Source organism: Cucurbita pepo, chromosome LG18 (genome assembly GCF_002806865.2).
Source record: "Cucurbita pepo subsp. pepo cultivar mu-cu-16 chromosome LG18, ASM280686v2, whole genome shotgun sequence".
In the NCBI taxonomy this organism is placed as follows: Eukaryota; Viridiplantae; Streptophyta; class Magnoliopsida; order Cucurbitales; family Cucurbitaceae; genus Cucurbita; species Cucurbita pepo.
This window is the reverse complement of record NC_036655.1, coordinates 7,036,226-7,054,289: the sequence shown is the minus strand read 5'-3', so window position 1 is coordinate 7,054,289 and position 18,064 is coordinate 7,036,226. Positions and strand designations below refer to the sequence as shown.

General features: G+C 37.6%; 4 protein-coding genes across 7 annotated transcripts; 2 read left to right on the top strand and 2 right to left on the bottom strand.

The window, feature by feature from the left end:
* Nucleotides 1–3,343: 3,343 nt before the first annotated feature.
* On the top strand, nt 3,344–7,237 carry LOC111779616 (squamosa promoter-binding-like protein 6). Of its 2 annotated transcripts, none has more exons than XM_023659699.1 (4): nt 3,344–4,686; nt 4,905–5,041; nt 5,156–6,025; nt 6,834–7,237. In XM_023659699.1, exons 1-3 carry the CDS (start codon nt 4,037–4,039, stop codon nt 6,007–6,009), a joined length of 1,641 nt encoding a protein of 546 aa, XP_023515467.1. In that variant the 5' UTR covers nt 3,344–4,036; the 3' UTR covers nt 6,010–6,025; nt 6,834–7,237. The 2 variants fall into 2 exon arrangements, with proteins under 2 accessions (XP_023515467.1, XP_023515466.1); XM_023659698.1 differs by having other exon boundaries at nt 3,347–4,686; nt 6,846–7,237.
* A 1,193-nt stretch (nt 7,238–8,430) lies between these two features.
* LOC111779710 (UDP-arabinopyranose mutase 1-like) lies at nt 8,431–11,610 on the bottom strand. Of its 3 annotated transcripts, none has more exons than XM_023659828.1 (6): nt 11,500–11,610; nt 11,295–11,429; nt 10,036–10,366; nt 9,697–9,947; nt 8,962–9,130; nt 8,431–8,890 (listed from the first exon to the last, which is right to left on the bottom strand). In XM_023659828.1, the coding sequence occupies exons 2-6, from the start codon at nt 11,345–11,347 to the stop codon at nt 8,549–8,551; spliced, it is 1,146 nt and encodes a 381-aa protein (XP_023515596.1). In that variant the 5' UTR covers nt 11,348–11,429; nt 11,500–11,610; the 3' UTR covers nt 8,431–8,548. The 3 variants fall into 3 exon arrangements, with proteins under 3 accessions (XP_023515596.1, XP_023515597.1, XP_023515598.1); XM_023659829.1 differs by having other exon boundaries at nt 11,295–11,411; XM_023659830.1 differs by having other exon boundaries at nt 11,520–11,610.
* Nucleotides 11,576–14,251, top strand: LOC111779709 (COBRA-like protein 4). The gene is made up of 6 exons (XM_023659827.1): nt 11,576–11,728; nt 11,812–11,891; nt 11,970–12,417; nt 12,479–12,632; nt 13,346–13,623; nt 13,717–14,251. The coding sequence occupies exons 1-6, from the start codon at nt 11,626–11,628 to the stop codon at nt 13,998–14,000; spliced, it is 1,347 nt and encodes a 448-aa protein (XP_023515595.1). The 5' UTR covers nt 11,576–11,625; the 3' UTR covers nt 14,001–14,251.
* An 89-nt stretch (nt 14,252–14,340) lies between these two features.
* Nucleotides 14,341–17,300, bottom strand: LOC111779708 (protein COBRA-like). Its single transcript, XM_023659826.1, has 6 exons — nt 17,096–17,300; nt 16,548–16,627; nt 15,985–16,441; nt 15,460–15,619; nt 15,056–15,336; nt 14,341–14,944 (listed from the first exon to the last, which is right to left on the bottom strand). Exons 1-6 carry the CDS (start codon nt 17,196–17,198, stop codon nt 14,658–14,660), a joined length of 1,368 nt encoding a protein of 455 aa, XP_023515594.1. The 5' UTR covers nt 17,199–17,300; the 3' UTR covers nt 14,341–14,657.
* Between the last annotated feature and the right edge of the window lie 764 nt (nt 17,301–18,064).

Genomic DNA, 18,064 nt, shown 5'->3' with positions numbered 1-18,064 from the left:
TTCTTGAGGTGGACAATTGAATGAATGGGGTATGGCCATCCTTTTCACCTTTTTCAAATCCAAAATAATAATAATTCAAATAAAATAAAATAAAATAAAATAAAATAAAATAATTCACTTAATAAATTAATAATTTTAAATTTGTATTCAAAATACTATGATTATCGCCGAGAGAGAGGTGAAAGTGATTGTTGTTGATCGTGGGTGTCGGGAGGTGACGATGGGTACGAGAATATTTTAATCATTTCTTATATCATTTTTTAAAGATCATTTAAGTGATAAATGTAATATTTTTATTTTTATTTTTTGTGTGTAATTTAGGGTTGGGCATGGTCAAGTGGTGTACTTGTGACTGTTCAACATCACATTACAACTGTTAAATAACAGTTCAATAATAGATCCACAAAAAGGAATATTGAAAAATAATTTTCATTTAATTATTTAATAAAATTACAAAATAATATCATAAACTATAAATTTAAAATATAATTTATTTATTAAAAAAACAAAATTAATACAATATATTTGTATTTTATTTATAATATAAATATATAAAAAAAATCATTAAAAGGGCATTCATGAGGAGGACCAAAGGCAGCTGTTTGGTGGGCCATGTAACTACCAACTTGTTAGTTTCACTACCAATAAATTTGTTTGGTCCATAGACACAGAAAAACCTTCAAAACTGGTTTATTCTAATTTAAAGATTTTTTTTTTTTTTTTAATTAGGAGAAAAAAATATATATTTATCTATGGAAATATGGGCTTCCATCCTCAATTAATTGCTTTGTATTCAATTTATCTTGTACTTTATATTTGAGTCTTTGAATATCGAGTTTCAACCTAGTCTACATTTAACAACGGTTTCGATCGAGCCTATATTTGATAGTGATACACGTCATTTAATTGACACTATGGATAAGAAGCAATATACAAGGATAAACGAGAATACACATCTCGATTAGATCACAACGTCCTTTTGAAGATAAAGATAGTGAATATGGAATTAAATTATTTAGAACGGTTAATATTAACTTGGGTTAGTGAGGATAGAGACGAATTTGATAATCACAAGACATTTGAAGTTGAATGAGCTATAAAGATGTTAGACTTCTAAATTCGGTTTATATAACTTCTGAGTGAAAAATTGTCTCTATTTACATCAATGGAACGAGAACACAAATTTTCATTCTAGTTGGTTCTTTAATTACATTCATATTTCTTGTGGTCCCATAATTTTTTTATTAATTATTTTTCGGCGTTGGCCCTCTTCTCTAATTTATTTACGAGATCCTTAACTTTTTATTAATATAGTTGGTTTAGGTTATTTATATTTAAAAAAAAATCACATATTTCCATAAAATTAAAATTTATATTTAATTTTAATCGGTAAACGTTTATTGGATAAATAAAAAAAGAATTAACATTTTATTATTAATTATAAATTAAGAATTATATTAACTATTTTAATTTAACTTATTTATTCCGATTTCAGTAGCGTAAAGAGTAAAAAATAGGTGAGTGACCAGATAATAATATTTAAATTATTATTTTAGAGATGGCCCACTTCTTCAACCGACCAACTCTAAACGAGTGGTCATACCTTTTAACTGGTGCTAAATCTCCAGCTGCGGTAAATTTAAGGCGGTTTAAAATAAAATTGACCCAACTACTTCGACGTGGTAAAAATAATTTATTTAAATTCGAATCACGTTTTATATATATATATGATCAATTATTATCTTTGAATTGGACAAAAATGTATTAATTTTTATTTTTAACTCCCAATTTTATTAAATTAAACACGTGTTCAATTTTCGAGTGTTTTGGTAAAAAAATAAATTATATATATATATATATATATAAAAGGTAAGTTTCATTTCAATTTTGTAAATTTATAGAGATTTTTCTTAGAAAATATAAAATAAAAAATTTATGGATGACTTGAAATTTTATAAATAAATTATTTATTTAAATATATACAATAAAAATTATTTATTTATGTATTGTTTATTGAATTGAGGATGAATATAATATTATAAATTAGCTTGAGTCTAGCAGTACATTCGAAAGCTATGAAATATTTAGATTTGATTTCGATGACTCATTTCAAATAAAATTTTATTCTTCCGAATAGATTTTGGAAAAATATTATAAAAAAGATTAAAATTATCGCGGAGTTATTTCTGAGTAGATTGAGAAAAAAAATTATTAATGAAAATGGTAATTATGCATTAAAAGTTTTAAAATAATAAAATTTGATTTTTGAAATAAATTTAATATTTTTGGTTGAAAAATCTAAAAATTGGGAATTAATTGATTATTAATGTTTGATAGCGAAAGGACAGAGGAGTCTGAGAAGAGAGAGACCGATGGATGGAGAATATATATGAAGTGTATTATTATTATTATTATTATAAGATTAAAAGGTTGTTTTTAAAAATGTCAAAAAATAATAAATAAATAAATAAATGACAGTGCTGGAAGTGGGGCCTGTCTTCTAGATCCCAACATCACAAAATTAAATTCATAATTAATTATTTTAAATTAAATAAAAAGAAAATAAAATTTATGATTTTGTTGGTGTTGACTACGCAATTTCATCCCTAATTACTTCCCCCTCTCTCACCTTATTTATTTCCCATCTTCATTTTTCAAACCTCATCAATAATACAACTTTTATTTTCTTTTTCTTTTTTATTTTACAAAATGTGGAAAAATATGAAAATTAATTTTATTATAAATGGGTTTAAAAAACACAGCTATCAGATATTGTCTTTTTCCTCTCAACGCTTTCTGTTGGGGGAGGGTTTCCACATGGTCTTTTGTTCTCGTCCCCAACTAATCTAGGACATCACATTTGGAATGGAGGGAGGGGTTGAACTTCTTAAATGGTGTAACCAGGTTTTGTAGTTTGGGAGCATGTTTTGAATGGTTGGATTTATTGAAGATTGAGCAATGAAAGAGCAAAAGAAAAGGGAAAGAAATTGTGGGTTGGAAGGAAATGAATGCAAAAGGGGTCAGAGATCAAACATTGGGAGCAGATTTGAGTGGAAAAAGGTTGGATTTTTCTTAAAATTTGAAAGGGTTTGAAGAAATGAAATGGAATAGGAGAATTAGGGAAGAAATTAGGGAAGAAATTAGGGACGAAATTAGGGACGAAATTAGGGAAGGTTTAAGGAGTGTTCAAGAACAAAGAAGAAGAAGAAGAAGAAGAAAAGGAGAGTTTTTTTTGGGTAATAATGGTTGACCCAAAGCAGGGTAATGGTGGGAATCAAATCAATACTTTGCCTCCTTCGCCAAGACAAAAGCCCATGAAGGTCTCAAAATGCCAAAAAATTCTCCTCTTTTATTTGCCTTTTCATATTCATATTACACCAAATAACTCGTTTGGGGAAAACGACTGCTCTGCAAAGCTAAAACCGTTACCTTATAATCCCTTTTCTTCTTCTTCTTCTTCTGTCCCCAGAAATGGCAGCCACAACCCCCTTCTTCCATGGAGTTTGTGTAGCACACACCATAAATATCTTCGACATTAAGTAAACCCCATTTCAGCCCTTTATCATAATACCTCTTATCAACAGTGCACTGGTAAAGTAAACCCCAATTTTTCAGTAACCTTTATTGTTTCTCTTCTTATACCTCCCTCATGCCTTTTCACCACTTGGGTCTCTCTGCTTTTCCCTCTTTTCTCTGTATTTTCTCTGGGGCTTTCTTTGCATTCACCTTATTCTTCCTTTTTCTGTTCTTGATTTCTTCTTTTTCGTTTTGATGATTCTCATAGGGTTCACAGTTTTGGGGTTGATTTTGTTCTGAGCTTGAGTTTCTCTTTGATATATTCTTCCTTTTCCCCACAAACCCATTTGCCTTTTTTGCCACGATGTTGTGTTGGGGAGCTGGAAACGACATATGGGTTTCCTTCTCCTTGTGTTCATGTGGGGTTTTTGAGGTTTTGAACAGTGATTATGAAAGATCTTCCATGTTTAACTAGTGAAGACAACAAGTTTGGGTGATTTTGGGTAATTTGGTTGCTGTAATGGAGTCTTGGAGCTATGTTTCTGAAGGGAAGGGATGTATGTCTGATGAAATGAATTCGCCTACAAGTTCTCTTGGAAGGAACAAAGATTCTTTGTTGGGTTGGGAATTCAAACACCCCTGCAACTTTGGTAGCACCATGTTACCAACAGGTCAACATGTCGAGAATCAAGGATTTGGGGAATTCATATTCCCTGAAATGATAGGGAAACAATTAGCAGACAATTCAGTTTGTGACATTTTGAGTAGCAAGGTCGTTGGTGGAAGATATCTAACTCCATCCAATGCATATCTGGGGGAGGATGAATCCACGTCAAAGCTCTCTGGCTCTGTTGTGGACTCAACCAGCCGAGATTCTTCATTCATTGATTTAAAGCTAGGGAGATTTGCTGACCATAGGGAGGCTCATGGCTACAAATTCTTCAAGGGAGCCCCCATTTTGGCATCATCTGAGTCGTCGATGCCTTCGAAACGAGTTCGAGCTTCCGGGTTGAATTCTCAAACTTATTTCTGCCAGGTTTATGGGTGTAACAAGGATCTTAGCTCCTCTAAAGACTACCACAAGAGGCATAAAGTGTGTGAAGTTCACTCAAAGACTGCAAAAGTTATTGTGAATGGCATAGAACAAAGGTTTTGTCAGCAATGTAGCAGGTTCGTTAATTTTCATCAGTCATATTAGTTTTGGTTGATCTTTTAAATGTATGTTTAGATCGTTCACACTGGAGATCCACATGGATTCACGAAAAAACGATATTAATGCTGATTAACATCGTGATTAACTTTATACTCGTGCTGCCCCGAAGCCCCATCGACAGAGCAAATCATTAGTATTATTGCTGCTCTAATATGGTCTTGCTTTTGACTTCCAGGTTTCATTTGCTAGCTGAGTTTGATGATGGTAAGCGCAGCTGTCGTAAACGCCTTGCAGGTCATAACGAACGTCGGAGAAAGCCTCAGGTGGCTATCAATTCTGGCAGGGCTGGAAGGTTTCTCCAGTCATATAATGGTACTAAATTTGTTTCATGTTCACAAACTTACGTACGGCATCGATATACAGCTTTCGAATTCACGATTTTTGTTTTAGTTTGTGTTTCAGTCATCAATTTTGTAAACTCTACAGGTAGCAGGCTTCAAGGAACGGCATTAACAGCAACATCCTTTATCTGCCAAGGGATATTACCAAATGGTATTTTGAATCCAGAGAAATATGGAACAAGTGATTGGTGTAGAACTGTGAAAATTGAAGACAATAATGAATATATGCCTTTGGCTGCTGTTCATGCACCTACTGCCCATTTGCATTCGAAATCTCTCTTCGATCCTTACGATATTGATACCCAAGTTCCCCCTTTCCATGACAACGAACCGAATCCAAGCGCCACAAATATGTTCAAGGACAACAGTAATCAATATCCTCTTAGTGTAGGAGGCGTGAATTCGAGTTCTCGTTCTTACTTTCACAACCCCTCGTTAGGCAGTGAATACTTCAGTGTTTATAGTGCAGCATCAACCGATCGACTATCAGGATTATCAGACTCCGGTTGTGCTCTCTCTCTTCTGTCATCTCAAACACAAAACTCCTCAACTCATTCATCAGGGATTCCCATTGGTCGTCCTATGGTCTTGCTTGATGGCCAAAATCATTACAGTATGAGTCAACTTTCTGAAAAGCTCATGGGAGTAAGCTCCCAGGTTTCTGTGAATGGCGTGTCGAATAAATTCGATTCGTCAGGGTTGAATGCTTCGGAAGGTTGTACTCTTGGTCCCATATCGACACCTGAAACAAGTGATGCAGTGAACTTAGAAATTACGAATCGGATTTTCCATGAATCGAATTTGGCAGATCCGTGTGAAGGTGGCCCGACCATTGACTTGTTGCAGCTTTCATCACAACTCCATCGTGTCGAGCACCAGAGACAAGCTATGCAGGTGAAGCAAGAAAGTAATGCTTTCTGCTGCCTCCGGATTACTTAAATTTTATGAATAACAGGTACCTAAAAATGTGTTTCTTGTCACTGATTTACTATATTCCTGAAATATGTACTTGAATTGTGATGGCTTTTGGGAAGCATTTGGTTTTAGCTGTTTGAATTTGCTTCTTAACCCGCTCGAGTACATCGTTTCCTTCTCCAATCTATATAAGACCCCCCAATCCACTCCCCTTCAGGGCCCAGTGTCTTTGCTAGCACACCGCCTCGTGTCCATCCCTCTTCGGGGCTCAGCCTCCTCATTGGCGCATCGCTCGGTGTCGGACTCTGATACCATTTGAAACAGTCTAAGTCCACCGCTAGCAGATATTGTCCTCTTTGGGCTTTCCTTTTCGGGCTTTCCCTTAAGGTTTTTAAAATGCGTCTTCTAGGGAGAGGTTTCCACACCCTTATAAAGAATGTTTCATTCTCCTCCCCAACCGACGTGGGATCTCACAATGTCTCTTAGGGTTTATGATGACATTACCTTCACTAGAAGAGATACTGACAACCCTTCCAGCATCTTTACCATCTTTCGGCCACGATATCGGTCTTGTCTTTGGTGTATTAATTTTCAAGTTTCTTAGAGAGGGTTAGTGAGTATACGGTCATTTTGTGTAACGTCGATTCCATCGTACTAAATGATGCATGGAATGCATCTTCGAAGTCTGGACTTGTCGTGTTTGCTAGGCGAAGTCCAATGCTCGAGAAGCTGAACGACCATACTTTTCCTTTTCCTTTCTACACTTAAACAATATGAACTGTGAATGAACAATGTGTTATTGCAACTCTGATAATTCTGTTATGTCGTAAATGATGGCGTATATTCAAATCCTTGAGCAGCATTGACTCGGACGGTTTTGACAACTGATTCGTATCGGAAAAGGCGACAGGACGGGACAAAGCTTGTGCTGAGTGTGAAGAATGCAGTGGATTTTGATGCACTGCTGCTGGGAGTGCTGTTGGTAGGCTGAGGAGAAGTTGAAAATAAAGTAGCATGATTTGTTCCTTTCTTATAAGAACTAACATTGATATGTTGGTGCAATTCTTGGACCATTCTTGAAGTATTCTATTATTGACTTGTAAACTTTTCTTTGTAGCTTTGAGATCTGGGATTTCTTGTTTGATGTACTACCTTCTCATGATTTTTTTTGCGAAAGATAATGTTTTCTATTTCAACAAATTAGTGGAAGTCGGAGTGATAACGCCCGAGGCTCGTTATAGCTCTCGAACAATGGTGGAGATGTGAACATAGTCGTGTTCAAGTATGTTAGTGTAGACAGGATCTTTACTGGTAGGAAATCTTTTGGTAGAGTGGATAATATCGTACCAATACAGGAATGGATCCTGAAATGTTTATTGGCCGAGGAGTTTATGTTACCACTTTACTATGCTTTTTTAGCTAAGCCATGGTTGGTGTGGCGTCGTGATCTTAACATGCTCATGACAAGTCTTAAGAGAAACTCAAGCCTCGTATTCATTTTTTATTTAGCTTTGTGGCTTTGTTGGACGAGGTTTGTCAAAGCCAACCGAACATTGCTTGTGTGTAGTCCAAGCTTGTTCGGTCATACACGTTGTTCGTCCGTGCATGTTCAATCGTTGCGACATAACGTTGCATCTCACTGTCATCTTAGTTTCCAACAATACGACTCATACATCGTGATGTTGTACTATTTTGACACATCGGCTGGGGCACAATACCAACACCTGTGCCGCTCGGTATTGTCCTTGTAAGACCCTTGAGACCGCTTGTCACATGACGCTTGCGCACGCTGTAACACATGCATGTGTCACAGAGTAGCTCGCTTAGGCCAAAGGGCCCAGAGGTGGTGGAGAGCGAGCACTATGCCTATAATACATTTGGAGGCATTTCCAATCCTTCTCGAGTAAACATTTTCTTGGCGAGCGGACATACGGTCTCGTGTATAGTCTGTCAAGTATCCGATTGACACCAAATTTGTTGAACTTTCATCTTTCATATAAATGAACTTAATTCTCGAGCAACATGCCAAAACTCATATCAAAACCCCGACTTCTGAGGCTATGACCTGAGGCCCTACCCAGCCCTATTCGAGCTTGTCTTCGACACTCGTGTTGCCTCGTTCTCTCAAACTTTACATATGCCCCAACTTATTTTCAATACACACTTTTGATGTGTTGGATGATGCACCGTTCTCCTCAGCCGCATCATGACACTTCTCAATCTTAGCCTAAACATGGCTAGATGGACGCCACTCGAGGGTCGCCTTTTGTCGGTCTTGATGTGTGGAGGTCACAACCTACTTTCTCTCAATAAAATTGTGACACTAGACGTACTAAAATGTTCTTGTTCATATATTTTAGTAAACGATCTCCATTTAAAAGCACATTTATAAGTAAAAAAAAAAAAAGGAAGAACAAGAAATGTTTCGGATAAGAGAGAGAGATATAAGCAAAGCAGCATGAGTCAAATTTTCATTTGAACGAAATCTTAAATAGTAAGTAATTAACCATTTAGTGTAATAAACATTAAATCTTAAAAACAGAAGTAAAAAACAATGAGTAAACTATTCTGAAACAACCTTGGATAACTCAGTTGCTTCCTCTCCAGATGGATTCAGCTCATTCCAAGCTTCAATCCAAGTGAGCATGGCATCGGCAAGCCTGACAAAATACTCATCGACTGAACTGAGGTTTTCCCTGACCAGCTTGGAGAGTTCAATATAGCACTTCTGCACAGTGTCGCAATGCTTTGGTAGGGTAACAGTTTGGAAAAAGGGTATGATCTGTTCTTGCCAATAGATTCCTTTGTATTCCTTCTTCAGGTTTGTAAATGGGTTGCTTGCCTTGCTGTGCCAGATATATGGCAATCCCGTCTTCACTCCAAATCCCAAGTGGTCACAAATAACCTACAAAAATGTCGACCATTTGGTTTGACTTGAACATTGTACTACTGAAGAAATGGTTAAATTGTGTATACCTTCATACACCAGCCAGCCCACATATCGTCATAGCGACCGATGGGTTGGCCATTTCCCATGAGTCCAAAGTACATGGCGGGACCAATTAGTTCACGGTTGAATGCTAGATTCATTCCACACATGGGAAAGAGAGTGCCCTTTGGTACCGTCAGAACCGCATTGACGTACCTGTGATGTGAACATCATACCGTCAAAACATTAGATTTTCAGAAGCAAACATCATGAAATCCAAATCTCTCTCTACAATGTTTGGCGAGCATCACTCTTAACGGCCCCGAAGGGTGATTATGAGATCTCACATCGGTTGAAGAGGGGAACAAAACATTCTTCAAATGGTGTGGAAACCTTCTCCTAACATACGCGTTTTAAAAATGGTATTAGAGTCAGATATTGGACGGTGTGCCAGCGAGAACGCTGGCCTCGAAGGGGGTTGGATTGTGAGATCTTATATCGATTGGAGAGAAGAATAAGTATTAGTAAGGAAGCTGAGCCCAAATGGGGTGGATTGTGAGATTTCACATCGGTTGGAGAGGGAAATGAAAGATGAATGAGTGTACGCAAGGACGTTGGCCCCAAATGGGGGTGGATTATAAGATCCCACATCGGTAGGAGGGGGAAACGAAACAATTTTTATAAGACTGTTGAAATCTCTTCAAACAAACGCGTTTTAAAAATCGTGAGAGAAAGCTTGAAACACAATATCTGCTCTCATACGATTGAGATGTTACAAGTACCTTGTGTTTCTCTCGAGTGGTTTGACGAGTTGGGTGGGTGCATCATAATCTGGAATGTTTAGCCATAGGCCATGAGACACTGCGGTGGGGACACCTTCACGGAGAGTGAATGGATATCCACGGACAAAATCAGCACCTTCTCTAAATGGATCATAAAGGGTGTTAAAGAAAAATGGGGTTGATGGCGTCAACACGTTCTTAATGTGCTGTTCAAGTGCATTAATCTCTTTACCAGATGGGTCTTTAGCAACCTGCATTAGAACATATTAAACCACAAAGTTCATTAATCAGAGAAAGGAAGGATCAAAAGTGTAAAAGAAAATTGGGGATTGAACATACAAAGCAGTCATCATCAATCGTGAAGATGTACTTCTTCTTGGAAATCAAGTAGCCAAAGCACCTACAAGCAGAGTCCTTAAATGAAATGCACGAGGCCTTAGGGCCCAGAATCCGATCAATATCCATACGATTGTAGAGCTCATAGTCAAAGCCATCAGGAACCCTGATAGTCTTGGACGGGTCGCCGTCTTGGACAATGATCAAGTGATAGGGCTGGAAAAATGGTCTCCACATCTCGAGGAAGTCGAGGTTGCGGATGGTGGGAATGACTATGTCGAGCTCATCTTTCAGAACCGGTCCCAGCTTGGTGTTCGCCATTGCTGACGCTTGACTGTAGGAAAAAAAAAACAAGAAACAGAGAGACAGAATTTTGTTTTTCAGACAGAAGTAAACGAAGCGGGTGAAGAATTTGAAGGGAAAAACATTCGAATATGCCAGACGGCAGGTGGCACGTGCGTTAATATAGAGGCGTTTTGTTAGGAGACAGCTTCTTATTCTTATAATTTATTAATTATGAATTTTTATTAAGCATTTATTAACTATCAAATTCTTAAAACTATATCTACTAATTCCTGCCTTGACATTCTACCGAGGAAAGATAATAATTTCACATGACTTGAACGACTCAACTGATCGACTCGAAAAATAATGATGAAAACAATAACAAAAAATTACTTCGAAAATAATCTTTCAAATCCACCCAAAATTTGATGAAAGAATTATTTTTGTAAGTCCGAATGGTTTTGTTATAATTAATATAAAAAGAAAAAAGAAAAAAGAAAAAAGAAAAAAAAAAAGGGAAAGATGAAGCAAAAGCATTATAGTTGTTGCAATCTCTCAGTCTCAATAGGTTTAATTTGGTTTTAACAATAATAAGGAACTAAATTAAATAGCTGTTTAATATTGTTTAGGGAAAAAAACATAAATAAAAGAAAGCTGTTAGATCATTGTCAATATCAGGATAGCATAACTACTTGTTAAAAAAATTAGAAGTGGATAATAAATTTAGTTTTTTGTCATAGAAATGGTGGATAAGATATCTCCTTTAGATGGTCCTGAAGGAGATTGAAGAAATTTTTGGCTTGATTGAGCCATTTCCAAAGAATTTGAAGAACATTCAAGCAGTGATGGATTAGGCCGAGGAAGAAGTGTTAGATCTTTATCTTTTCAAACGTGTTTAATGAGTTCCTAAACTTTCAGTTGTGTGTTTATTAGATCGTTGACAAACAAAAAAATTTATAATTTAAACTGAGACTTACTGGTTCAGTGCAGTTGAATGGGAAGAAAGCTTGATTTCCTGGGTTCTGCACATCTGCTAGGCTCTGGTGTAAGAACACTGACAGTTGAAAAGTCATGTCCAGATCTCTAAAGCTTTGCTTCAAGATGCAGAAATACTGAAAAGGATAAATGAAGGATTTAAGAGAAGTAGCTGAAAAATATCACATGGATCATCTATCTAACAACCAGTAGGTGAGAGGTGACACATCTTCTTGCATTCTCTTCAACTATATTGCTCTCTTCATTGCTCAATTTCCCCCAAAGAATAGTTCCATCCTCTGAGTTTTGTTCATCCTGCAAAGCATTCAAGCCATGGAAATCAATACCCACAGTAATATGTTACACAAAATTCTCTGTCGACAGCAAAAAATTGCAGTTTTAGCACTTCTGATCTTTACAGCTTTCTATTCAGCTGGTACGTGCTTGTTTAACTGCTAAAACAAGAAAGAACTTACATTCTCTTCGTGTTGTAGCTAATCTTTACAGCTTTCTATTCAGGGGCTTACGATCCATTGGATCCAAATGGAAACATAACAATCAAATGGGATATAGTATCTTGGACGGCAGATGGATATGTTGTAAGATTGTGAAACAGGATCGCTGGCGTAAAGCTATTTTTAAATACTGACCTTAAGATCTTTTTTGAACTGCAACAGGCTGCAGTGACAATGAATAATTTTCAGATGTACCGCCATATTAATGCACCAGGATGGACTCTAGGCTGGTCGTGGGCCAAGAAAGAAGTAATATGGTCGATGGTGGGAGCTCAGACAACAGAGCAAGGAGATTGTTCCAAGTTCAAAGGAAATGTGCCTCACTGCTGCAAGAAAACCCCAGTAGTTGTTGATTTGCTCCCTGGTGTTCCTTACAATCAGCAATTCTCCAATTGCTGCAAGGGTGGAGTATTGGCATCTTGGGGACAGGATCCAGTAGGTTCGGTCTCCGCCTTTCAGGTGAGTGTTGGGCTAGCCGGCACTTCAAACAAAACTGTGAAATTGCCAAAGAACTTCACCCTGCTCGGTCCAGGACCAGGCTACACATGTGGACCTGCAAAGGTTGTGCCTTCTACAGTCTTCCTCACTCCTGATCGCCGCCGGAAAACTCNTTTTTTTTTTTTTTTTTTTTTTTTTTTGCATCCTCGTGAAGTTGATTCATGCTCCATCTAATGCAGTGACATGGAATGTAACCTGCACTTACTCACAATTTCTGGCCTCTAAGAACCCAACTTGCTGCGTATCACTTTCAACTTTCTACAATGAGACGATCACCTCTTGCCCAACCTGCGCCTGTGGCTGCCAACACAAACATAATTGTATAAAGTAAGGCTTCTTTCTCTACTCCAGATGGTAACAAACGTGTTTCATGAATCACTCAAGCATAAAAATAAATCAAATTAAAAAGAAAAATAACGGGTTTGGCACTCATGCGTTCCTTGATCCTAAAATAGATCACATTTCCTTGGTCAGATCAGAACCTCTGTCCTTGGAATAGCTATACCATGACTGTAGTCTGCAGTATAAAAATTAATATACTTACAACATCAGATTCTTAGAATAGGAAACCTTCTTGTTGTCTGATGAGAAGGAACCGTAACCTTGTGTCAGGTGTTGTGACAGTCCAAGCTCACCGCTAGCAAATATTGTCCTCTTTAGGCTTTCCCTTAAGGATTTTAAAACGCGTCTACTAGAGAGAGACTTCCACACTCTTATAAAGAATATATTTTGTTCCCCTCTCCAACCGATATAGGATCCCACAATCCACCACCTTGAGGACCAGCATCTCTGCTGACATACCGTCCAGTGTCTGGCTTTAAAAACTTTGGGGGAAAACTCGAAATGGTAAGCCAAAATAGGACAATATTTGCTAGCAATTAGCTTGGGCTGTTACAAGAAACCTTCTTGTTGTCCGATCAGAAGGAACCGTAAACTTGTGTCAGATGTCTTTAACGTTACTTTTCAACTAATTTACTCATCTTCAGCATAGTTGCTAGAGATCATAACTACATCTTTTTTCCTTTAATCCCACTATGCAGGAGTGACTCAAAGCTATTGCACAAGGAAGGAATAAACACTCCTAAAAAGGATAACACACCTTTACTACAATGCACTCATCACATGTGTCCTATTCGAGTACACTGGCACGTAAAGATTAATTACAAGGATTACTGGCGTGTGAAGGTTGCTGTCACTAACTTCAACTATAGGATGAACTATACACTGTGGACACTGGCAGTGCAGCATCCAAATCTGAACAATGTAACTCAAGTCTTTAGTTTTGACTACAAGCCCCTTGTTCCCTATGAATCCATCAGTGAGTACGAAAATCCTTATACTTTCAATGTAAATGTAAGGTTATTATCTAAGTCTTTACTGACATAACTGCACTACAAAATTCAATGTGCAGACGATACCGGCATGTTCTATGGCATGAAATTCTACAATGATCTATTAATGGAAGCAGGGCCATTTGGAAATGTACAATCTGAAGTACTAATGAAGAAGGATAAGGATACCTTTACCTTCAAGCAGGGTTGGGCATTTCCTAGAAAAGTATACTTCAATGGCGACGAATGTCAGATGCCACCACCAGAATCATACCCGTTTCTACCCAACTCTGCGCCTGGAGGGTCGAGTGCAGTAGCCAAATTCACCGCCACTTTGCTTTTGATACTCTGGTTTTTGTTGTAATCAGTGGTCATTCTTCTCGTGCCTGATGAACTTCAAAGATCTGCACATGTTCAAAATTCAAGAGAAAAACTGCAGAACTACAATGAACACAGGTATGCATGCAGATATTATTGGTCATAGAATACATATATACTCGGCAGATAAATCAATGTTTGTTGTTTCTGAGTTGTCTGAAGTCAACTATCTTGAGTAAAAATATCCTCTGTTACCAGTGTGCTTCACAAGAAATTCAGCATAGACGTGATTCGATAGTCCAAATCCTATTTTTTGTTTTGTAATACATAGTCTGGTTTAAATGAAATTATTCCATCATGTTCCACTAACTTAAATAACCAAGAAATTATGCAGAAAACAGGCACTCTATGGAAAATTTGAACTGTCTCATAAGTTATTACATCGAGCGACCAATATTTTGTAACCATTATACAAACAAAATGATTGAACATGTAAAATAGCTATTTGTACAACACAATTCGCTCCAAATCTAAACAAAAATGAAGTTGAACCAAATAACCGATCCACAAACAGGAACTAGCTCATATTGCCTTTGATTTAAGCACCAGTAGAATCGACACTAAAGACTAGATTGCTACAAGCTCGTGGGAAATCTAGAGTGTCAGAGCGACCATAGCGTTTGTTGTTCCCCGTAGACGTAACTTATTGTGCAAAATTCAACAGTAATGTCAAAGATATTAAGATGGTCATAAGTAGAGATATAGCTGGTCTGGAACTGGCATTTGGCAAATAAGGATAGGCATCTGGAGGTGGCAGCACACAGTTATCACCATTGAAATAAACTCTTCTTGGAAAAGCCCAACCCTTGTCGAAAGTGAAAGTGTTCTGGTCTTTCTGAAATAGGAGCTCAGATTGCACATTACCAAGAGGGCCAGCTTGATTGAGCAGATCATTGTAGAACTTAACTCCCCACAACATCGCAGTATCATCTGCAGAACAGTACCATAGTTACCAGCCACTAAGTTGAGAAATAAATTGTATAATGCCGGTTCTTTCCGGTCAACATTATATCAGAATAGATATTTTCAGAGATTACTTACTTAGGTCACCATATGGGCTCAACGACTTGTAGTTAAAGCTGAATAATTTAGTAATGTTATCAAAATTGGGATGCTGCACCACGAGATTCCAGAGTGTGTAGTTCATTCTGTAATTGAAATTGGTGATTGTGATCTTCACCCTCCAGTAATCCTTATAATTCAGCTTCACGTGCCAATGGACTCGAATCGGGCACATGTGGCTGGTACACTGAACCAAGGGTGCATTGCTGCCTGATTTATCAGGAGTTGAGACTACTGAAGCTAAATATGGAGAGTCCGGACTGCAAAAGATAATTTGAGCGGAAATAGATTATTGGGTTGAGTAAAATAGTTTCAATCTTTCACCCCAACCACAAACAGAATGTTGAAAGAAAAATAACCAACAAAGCATAAGGGTAACTTACTCCACACAGCTCCCAGAACCTGCCGTGTTATTTTGACATCCGCATGTGCAGGTTGGGCAGTTGACTATAGTATCATTGTAGAAGGAAGAGAGGGAAACACAACAAGTGGGTGTCTTCTGAGCGAGGAACTGAGAATAGGTGCATGTAATATTCCACGTCACTGACATAGGAAAAGCAAGGATAGATTCAATCAAATGACATTAATAATTAATAACAGCTTCCAATTCCACTCCATGTCAAATCAATTTCTGGCCACATCTCCCAACGATGAAATATTAAGTTATCATATTCAATTCCTTGTATTCATGCTTACAAGTAATTTACGTAGAACTTGCATTCTGTCAGATACCAAGTCAAACCTAAAAACGATGAGTCTATGCCCATTCGACAACCAATTCAATCTATAAAGTCACAGGCAGAAACACCCAAGTAAATATCATTAATAAAACCTATGTGCATGGAGACAACATTAGAATTCTACATTGAACAATATTTAATGTGCAAGTCTTAGACAAGTTTACTTACTCAAAGCTTGAGTTATTCTTCTTTTATCTCCAGATACAAATCTGGTTGGCTTCACAATCTTTGCTGGCCCACAAGTGTATCCAGGTCCTGGGGCTTTAAGGGTGAAGTTTTTGGGGAGTTTGACAGTTTTGTTACTTGTTCCTGCAGCACCAACACTGACTTGAAATGAACTTGCTGCATTGGCTGGGTCTTGGGCCCATGAGTTTATCACTCCACCTTTGCAGCAATTTGCAATCTGCTGATTGTAAGGAGTTCCTGGCAATAAATCCACAACGGTTGGATCTTTCTTGCAGCAATGAGGAATATTTCCTTTGAATTTTGAACAGTCGCCCTGTTCTGTTGTTTGGGCTCCCATCATGCTCCAAATTACTTCTTTCTTTGCCCATGTCCACCCCAATGTCCAACCTGGAGCTGCAATATGGCGGTATTGCTGGAAGTTGTACATTGTAACAACAGCCTGTCACCAAATAGATACTCCATTAAGGGGCAGTTATGAACCATTAGATTTATAAAAAGCTCTGTCGCAGAAAACCAAAGAGGTGTGATTCTTATATGAAACTTACGACATAGCCATCTGGAGTCCAGCTCATTACATCCCACTTGATTGTGATGTTCCCGTTTGGATCAAGTGCATCATAGGCTTCTGCAAAGAGATCCAGTGGAAAAGACGAACATCGAAATTTCTCAGATAATATTTTATAACTATGCATCGCACTCTTCTTCTAATTTCAAATAAAATCAGTATTACTAATAACTCTAACTCTCGTTATAATGCAACAAAGATTTCAAAAAAATAACTCGTTGATTTCCCAATGTAACTAGAAGCATTGCCATTTCATCATATATTCCAGCATTTTCTAAAATCCGTTCATTAGTTTTCAATATAACAAAAAGAACCACTCGCCTCCACACTTAAAATCGATCAATCAATAAAGAAGAAAGTAAAATCGATTCCTAAGAAGAGATTAACAGTTGAAGTAAGCACACTTTCTAAACATTCCCAGCTACCATATAACCAGGATGAATTAGTGAACGGATAACAAAACCACGTCCAGCAGCTAAATCTGGAACCTCCAGGCACGAATAAGTAACAAAGTTTGAGTTCACTGACCTGTTGCAGTGAAACTGAAGCTGGAAAGTATAAAGAGAAGCAAGACGGCAAAGCCAGTAAGTCCGGCGACGGATCCAGTGGAAGCGAAACGCCGAGCCTTCATTTTCCGATGCAGACCGAGATGCAAGCAGCCTTCTGCTAATGGCTCAAGATCTGCACAGAAAACTTGCCGTGGCCTGTGGAGAGAGAGAGAGAGAGAGAGAGAGAGAGAGCTGGTTTTAATGGCGGAATGTCTGCTTTCAGGAAGGAATAGTTACCGCCGTTGGGTAGCGAAATTCCAATTATACCCCTAAACTTCATTTTAACTTAAAGCTATATATTTGGAAAAAGACGAGAAGGGCGGGGGTAATTGTGGAACACTTTAACGAGGGAAAATAGTAGATTCGTGAGGGGGCTGGAAGTGGGTATGAGCTAAGTTTTTGGTCCACATATTGTAGCGTATTTCTGTCGGTGGCCATTCATTTAACTTTTGCTGTTCTTGCTTTGCATATTCAACATAATATATACTTTGATACCACTCATTTCATTTATTAGATATCAATTCTCAAACCAAACCCAATCATTCATTCTTCTTTTGATATACAAAATATAATCAATTTTCTTTTCCTAGTGTGAAGAAAACGAGAGAAAAAGACGCTTCCAGCCCGGGAATGTCTCCATGTCTCCTCAAGTATGTTTGTCATGTAGCGAGGAAGGTGATAGATCGAGACGATTCATTGTGAAGCCTAGTTCACTGTTCAAAATTCACTTGTTGCATGGAGTGTTATTTATGGTTAGAACAAGTCACATTGTATTAATTTTCACTCTAAACTCTGATCACGTACTAGGCTAAATGTTGCAATTTCTTGCTAACTTTACCCAATCGGCATAGTTAACCGCAACCCATGGAAGCAATTGTCAATATGAAAGTTCAGATCCCACATCAAATGGGGAAAAGAATAAAACACCTTTTACAAGGAGGTGGAAACT

Coding starts and splice junctions, on each gene's coding strand:
- LOC111779616 (XM_023659699.1), top strand. CDS start 4,037: ATGGAGTCTTGGAGCTATGTTTCTGAAGGGAAGGGATGTATGTCTGAT. Junction 4,687..4,904: donor TTTTGTCAGCAATGTAGCAG/GTTCGTTAATTT, acceptor TTTGACTTCCAG/GTTTCATTTGCTAGCTGAGT. Junction 5,042..5,155: donor GTTTCTCCAGTCATATAATG/GTACTAAATTTG, acceptor TAAACTCTACAG/GTAGCAGGCTTCAAGGAACG.
- LOC111779710 (XM_023659828.1), bottom strand. CDS start 11,347: ATGTGCAGAACCCAGGAAATCAAGCTTTCTTCCCATTCAACTGCACTG. Junction 9,948..10,035: donor CGATTGATGATGACTGCTTT/GTATGTTCAATC, acceptor GTTCTAATGCAG/GTTGCTAAAGACCCATCTGG. Junction 8,891..8,961: donor GGGCTGGCTGGTGTATGAAG/GTATACACAATT, acceptor ACATTTTTGTAG/GTTATTTGTGACCACTTGGG.
- LOC111779709 (XM_023659827.1), top strand. CDS start 11,626: ATGGAAATCAATACCCACAGTAATATGTTACACAAAATTCTCTGTCGA. Junction 11,892..11,969: donor GGACGGCAGATGGATATGTT/GTAAGATTGTGA, acceptor GAACTGCAACAG/GCTGCAGTGACAATGAATAA. Junction 12,633..13,345: donor CACAAACATAATTGTATAAA/GTAAGGCTTCTT, acceptor CCCACTATGCAG/GAGTGACTCAAAGCTATTGC.
- LOC111779708 (XM_023659826.1), bottom strand. CDS start 17,198: ATGAAGGCTCGGCGTTTCGCTTCCACTGGATCCGTCGCCGGACTTACT. Junction 16,628..17,095: donor CTTCAGTTTCACTGCAACAG/GTCAGTGAACTC, acceptor ATCTCTTTGCAG/AAGCCTATGATGCACTTGAT. Junction 15,337..15,459: donor GGTTCTGGGAGCTGTGTGGA/GTAAGTTACCCT, acceptor TATCTTTTGCAG/TCCGGACTCTCCATATTTAG.